The sequence below is a fragment of the Chrysochloris asiatica genome, unplaced genomic scaffold (assembly GCF_000296735.1).
Source record: "Chrysochloris asiatica unplaced genomic scaffold, ChrAsi1.0 scaffold00042, whole genome shotgun sequence".
Taxonomy (NCBI): domain Eukaryota; kingdom Metazoa; phylum Chordata; class Mammalia; order Afrosoricida; family Chrysochloridae; genus Chrysochloris; species Chrysochloris asiatica.
Genome location: NW_006408560.1, coordinates 14,914,981 through 14,920,980, shown reverse-complemented (window position 1 = coordinate 14,920,980; position 6,000 = coordinate 14,914,981). Strand labels below are relative to the sequence as shown.

Below are 6,000 nucleotides of genomic sequence, written 5' to 3'. Positions count from 1 at the left end.
CCCTAGGACCATCAAGGGAGAAGAGCAGAGAGCAGGACCCTACCCAGAGAAGAAGTGATGCCTGAGATGGAGCCAGAGATGACGTGGAGCGATGGAGCAGCTGGAGACTTTAGATCCAGAGAGGGAGAGTGACTGTGTGCTGAAGACCTGGGGGGTAATGGGGAAGGATTGCATGGAGGGGATTGTAACCATGGCAATGATACAATATAATGAATGTAAAACTAATGTTCTCCCATGTAAACTATCACATAATTCACAATAAAACATTTAAGAAAAAAAAGGAGACATGATGTTTAATAAAGCAGAGGGTCAATGAAATGAGGGAAACCTTCCAAGAGATGGACTGACACAAAGCAGCAATAATGGACCTAAACATACCAACCATCATGAAAATGTCTCAGGTCCAGACAACGAACGTTTCATTCTGTCATACATAAATCACCCTAAATTGGAGCTGACTGGACAGCAGCTAACAACAACAAGGATAATAGGCCAAGCAGTAGATAGGCATAGAGGAGAGTGGACCCCAACACTAGTTAGGTATGCACACTATAAAATGGTCACCCATTTGACATCAAAAGGGTAGCATTTACCCAAAGACAAAGTTCAGAAGAGTTGGGAAAGAAGGAAAAATGGAAATAGGAAATACAGGGAGGAAGTGATGTTTCATAGAGGGGATTGCAATGTTTCATCATCGAGATGAAATGACGTGTATGATTTGTTGAATGTAAAACTGATGATCTGCTCTGTAAACCCACATTCAATTCACAATAAAAAGTTTAAAATAAAAAAAGAATAGGCCTGCTGTGTTGTGATGTGGCTGCAGACTCAGCCTTTGCGTCTGATCATAGTGTGATTGATTATCTGTGGACTGCTTGTGGGTCTTGGTATTCAGGAGCTATGCAGGGAAGTTACCCGAGTGTGTGATTGTGGAAAGGGATGGTAGGAGTTTTGGGGGGTGCACATGCTCTGGAGTTCAGAATATATGAAGTTGGGGAAGTAGGAGGTTTGGTTGTGTGATTGCACAAGGAGCAATGGTGTGACTAGAGATGTGGGTGAGGAGAAAGTTTGCGAGGTGACATGTCTATGGATGAGAGGGAGGTGTGTGTGTAAGAAATTAGAATCCAGTTGTCGTTGCAGCCATGTATGGTCAAGAGCTTGGGGTTAGGAGTTGGACTGTTGAGGATTGTCGTAGTTGGGACAGTCCTGGCTCTGTTTTTGTATCAGCTGTGTGTCCTTCAGCAAGTTGCTTAACCTCTCTGAGCCTATTTTTTTTTCAAATGTGGAAAATGGGAATCGCAATAGTGTAATCCTCTCTATATAACATCACTTCTTTCCCTATGGGTTGTTGCAATAAGTAAATGGGATATTACCCAAGGTACAAGAAGTATACAAAACCAGTACTGTTATGATTATGGTTGGTAGGTCAGTACTTTTGCTTTTGGGTTTTCAAGGACAAGGGCCAGAAGAACTGTGAATATCCTTTGGGCTTGTGGGTAGTGTACAAAGCCTGATCTGACCTGCTGTGCGCAAGCCAGAATAGGATGTTGGGGAGCTGATGGAAGTAGGACCCACAAATGGTACCAGCACCAAACTGAGAAGCCAGGATTAGAACCACTCAAGGTGGTCCTATGGAGGCAGACTGGTACCCACCTGCGCTGTGCTTTGGTCCTGGCTCAGCCTCTGACTGGTTTATGACCTTGAATAAGTGGCTCACCTTTTCTGAGTTTCAGTTTCCTTGTTTATAACCTATAAATGTCCTTTCCAACTTAAAAAAAAAAATCCTTTTTTATGTAAGGCAAGAAAGAGATGGGAGCTGTAAGTATGGGTATGCATAGGTAAGGCATTTGTATGTGTGTATGTATGTGTGTGTGTGTGCCTGTCTGCCTGCCAGTCTCCTGCTGGGAACCTCATTCCCATTTCACCCTTCCCAGAAGGTAGACACATAGTTTTATCCTCAGGCTCAAAAGGTGCTGAGGAAGGGATTTGGAGTCAGACAGAGTTTGAGTACTGACTTTGTAATCGTGTGTAAGCTACTTACTCTTTTTCTAAGTCTCAGTTTCCTCATCTATAAAATGAAGATACTATTGGGATAACATTTATTAAGTACTTACTATATGCCAAGTAAATTTGGCATATAGTAAGTACTTAATAAATAAGGTCATTATGGGTCAGTACAGACTCGATGGCACCTAATAACAACAATATGTCAAGGAACCCTGATGGTGCTGTAGGTAGGGTGTTGGGGCTACTAACCACAACATCAGTGGTTCAAACCCACCAGCTGCTCTGCAGGAGCAAGATGAGGCTGTCTGCTCCTGTAAAGATTTATAGCCTCAGAAACCTATAGAGGGTTGCTAGGAGAGGACATTGACTCTTTGGCAGTGGGTTTGGGGTTTACTCTGTGGCAGGCACTGTCCTAAAAACTCTATACATTTCATCCTCACAACTTCATGAGATAAACACCATTGCTATTATCCTCATTTTTACAGACAAGGAAACAGAGGCCCTTGAGAGGTTAACTGACTTATCCATGATAACACAACTAGTGTGGTACACACAGATTTGCTGCCCAAGAGCTGCCTTCAAGGAAGGATTTGCTGCTCAGCTGTAGCAAATGTGGTCAACTGACAGTCTCCAGCTGTCAGCTCCTTCAGCATCTGCTGGTGCGGAGAGCCACCTTGTGAGGCCATGCCCTTCCTGGGCAAGCTGCATCCAGCCACTGCCAGGTGTGGCTATGACAGGCTGGGCCACTCTGATGAGCAATACTTTCTCCAGAGCTCCCCACCCTTAGCCAGCCTCTGTCAGTCCTGCTTTGCATTTTGACTTCTCCCTCTGATCAATCCTGCTTTCACTCCCTTCCTTTCATGTGTCAATCCATAATCATCATCTTGCACCACAAACTTCTCTGTGTCTGCTTCAATTTACAGTCACTACAGCGGCAGAGCTCCTGACCATTAAGTTACACTGCCTCTTAAGATGGAAATGACTTTTTGGGGTCACTATGGCTAGCTCAGTCGGTAGAGCAGGAGACTCTTAATCTCAGGATCATGGGTTCGTGCTCCACATTGGGTGCTACTAATCTGGAGTCCTGGTGTGCTGCTGTGGGTTAATGCAACAGACTGCAAAGCCGTTTGAACTGCAAGGTTGGCGGTTCAAGCTCACAAGCTGCTCCTCGGAAACCCTACACAGGGTCGTTATGGGTTGGAATCGACTAGATGGCACTTCACAAGAACATGGCACTGTAGAACTCCTGGTGTGGTGCTGTAGCATAAGCACTGGACTGCCACCACAAAGTCGGCATTTCTAATCCACTAGCTGCTCTTTGGAAATCCTATACAAGGTTGCTATAAGTCAGAACTGACTCCACAGCACTTATCAACAACAACATGGCACTGTGAATTAGGTGTTGGGCTGCTGACCACAAGGTCAGTGGTTCAAACCCACCAGCAACTCCTTGGGAGAAAGATGAAGCTGTCTGCTTCTATAAAGACTTACAGTCTCAGAAACCCTATAAATAGTGTTGCTATGAGTCAAAATCGACTTGATGGCAGTGGATATAGGAACTAAAGAAACCCTGGTGATATATATAATGGTTAAATGCTTGGCTGCTAATCAAAAGGTAAACAGTTTGAACCCATTAGCAGATTCCGTAAAGATTTATAGTTTGGAAACTATGGTAGAATTGACTCACCGGCCAACAGGTCTTATAATGGTTAAGTCCCTGGGTGACGCAAATAGTTAAGCGCTTGGTTACCAACCAAAAAAATAGTACTTAGAAGCAACCCATAGGAATCTTGAAAGAAAGGCCTGGCTATCTTTCTGGCAATCTGCTTCTAAAAGGTCACAGCTTTGTAAGCTTTATGGAGTGCAGTTCTACTGTAAAACACACGGGGTTGCCCTAAGTTCTTATTTTATTATAAAATAGTGATAAATGAGGTAGTAGCTGGAACATTGTAAACCAAAAATGAAACCCACTGCTATTAAGTTAATTCAGACTCATGGCAACCCAGTGTGTGTCATAATAAAACTGCATTCCAAAGAGTTTTCATAGAAAAGGCTCAGTAAATAGTTGTTAGTAGTATTATTGCCCCAGATGAGCAATATCCTTTACCTGTCTCTCCTTCCCAGAAAAGGTGCTAGGAATACAGTTCCCAAACCCCAAGTCGGCTGAAAGTCTCAGTTCCGGTGAGTGTAGGATTGAGGATGGACGGGGAAGGTAGTGGAGTGTGGTGAGTGGACAATGAACCAGAGCCCTCCCTGTCCACGCTGCCCTGAAGGAGGTATGGGTGTGTGTGTGTGTGTGTGTGTGTGTGTGTGTGTAAAGGGGTGGGGGCCAATAAAGGGACCAAATACAGCAAAAAAAAAAAGATACACACACACACTTCCAGGGACAGCCAAGTTGAACTCCGTGTGTTATCCTCGTCCGAGGAGTCTGCCAGGCGTCCTCCAGATTCTAGCAGCAATTACGAATCTTCCTGTATCTTCACCCAGCCCTATCATGGTATCCGTTTCTCCTTTCCTGTAGGCCTGCCCACTAAGATGACTTTCTTCCTCTTAAGTCTGCCTGTTTCCCCTCTCTTCAGGAGGGAAGTCCTTTCTGAAGTCTGACCTCCATCTCTTGTGCTGCAGTGACAGACTATCCCCAGGGATTTGGGCTTCATTAGGAACTAGGCAGGGGATCCTAATTCAATACTAAGATTAAGGAATGATTAACATCATTATTTATCCCAGAAGAGCCAAGTCTTTGTAACCAGACCCTCCTCCACTCCCACAGCATGCTTTCTTTACATCAGAAGGGGTGGGGAGGGGCCTTGTAAGAGATAAAAACTTGGAAGAATCCCTCTTTGGTTCCATCGCTCTTTCTGGATCTCTCTAAGCCTTCCTCTCCCCGCATAAGCCCCAACTCACCCTTGAAGACAAAGTTATAATCCTCCTCGGTTCTGTTCCCCATCTTGACTCCGCATGGAGGGTAGAGAGTCTTTGGGGACAGAGGTGATGGGTCTGTACGTAGACTCAATGCCTTCAGCCCTCAGCTCTCAATAGGCCTGGACCTGCCCCTCCTCTCATTGGGGTTAAGAAGACTTCTGAAGCCAAAAGGATTGAGGGCCGACTCAAGGCTAGGCAGGGCCTGGGAAGGCTCAGCTCTGGCAGGTGGGGGTGCTGTAGGAAGCTGAGAGGACGGAAGCTAAGAACAGGAAGAGCTGGGTGGCTGGAGACCTGAGGCCCAGGTGGGTGGAGAAAGGATGACGTCAGACAGGTTAGACAGGTTGGGTGTCTGCTCTCAGCTTGGGCACCTAGAAGCAGGTGAGCAGGCTACAGGGGTGGCAGTGGGAACAGAGACAGAACCTATGAAGAAAGTCAGCTGAAGACAGAGTAGGCATTGCTGGGACCTGTGGCAAGTGGGAGCCCAGCCATCTGTGCACTAGAAAGCCCTTCAGGAAGCAGAAACCCACTTGGCCATTTGCTTTTCCTTCAAAGCAAGGTACCAAGAGTTTCTGGGGAGGGTGGACTGGGAAAATTAGAGGAAGGGCTGTTGGGACTAGTCCCCCTGCTACAGTACAGAGCTGTGGGAGGTGCAACATAGCCTCTTCTGCCCCTCCCTGCAGCACACAGCTTGGGATGGGCAGGGTTTCTCACCCTGGGTGGAGCTGGGACTTGCAGCCTGACCTGATTCCCTAGGATTGGTCCCTATTTCAGCACCCGAGCTCCCTGTACTGGGATGGGGAGACCAAGGGCAGAAATAGCCAGATAGAGTGAGGGGTCTGTGTAGAGTGGCAGGATTTGCAGATGAAGGCCTCAAGAGAGGCCCATTTCTGGGTTTCTTTTACTCTCTCCCCAGGCCTCATAGCAAAGGCATCCTGTCTACAAATGATTTCAAGAGCCACACATCCTGTCTGGGATAATCTATCATGATTAATTATGTATTATAATGTTCCGATTTTTCTTTTTCAAGTTTTCTATTATATTAGAATCCTATATTAGCCTATCTTTTCTTAT

General features: G+C 45.8%; 1 protein-coding gene across 1 annotated transcript in view; it reads right to left on the bottom strand.

The window, feature by feature from the left end:
* The window catches only part of RAB25 (RAB25, member RAS oncogene family), a 9,772-nt gene extending 4,588 nt beyond the window's left edge, over positions 1-5,184 (bottom strand). Inside the window, exon 1 of the mRNA XM_006861578.1 lies at positions 4,912-5,184. Coding sequence (XP_006861640.1) covers positions 4,912-4,954 — 43 coding nt within the window. The 5' untranslated portion in view covers positions 4,955-5,184. The remainder of the gene's footprint in view (positions 1-4,911) is intronic.
* Between the last annotated feature and the right edge of the window lie 816 nt (positions 5,185-6,000).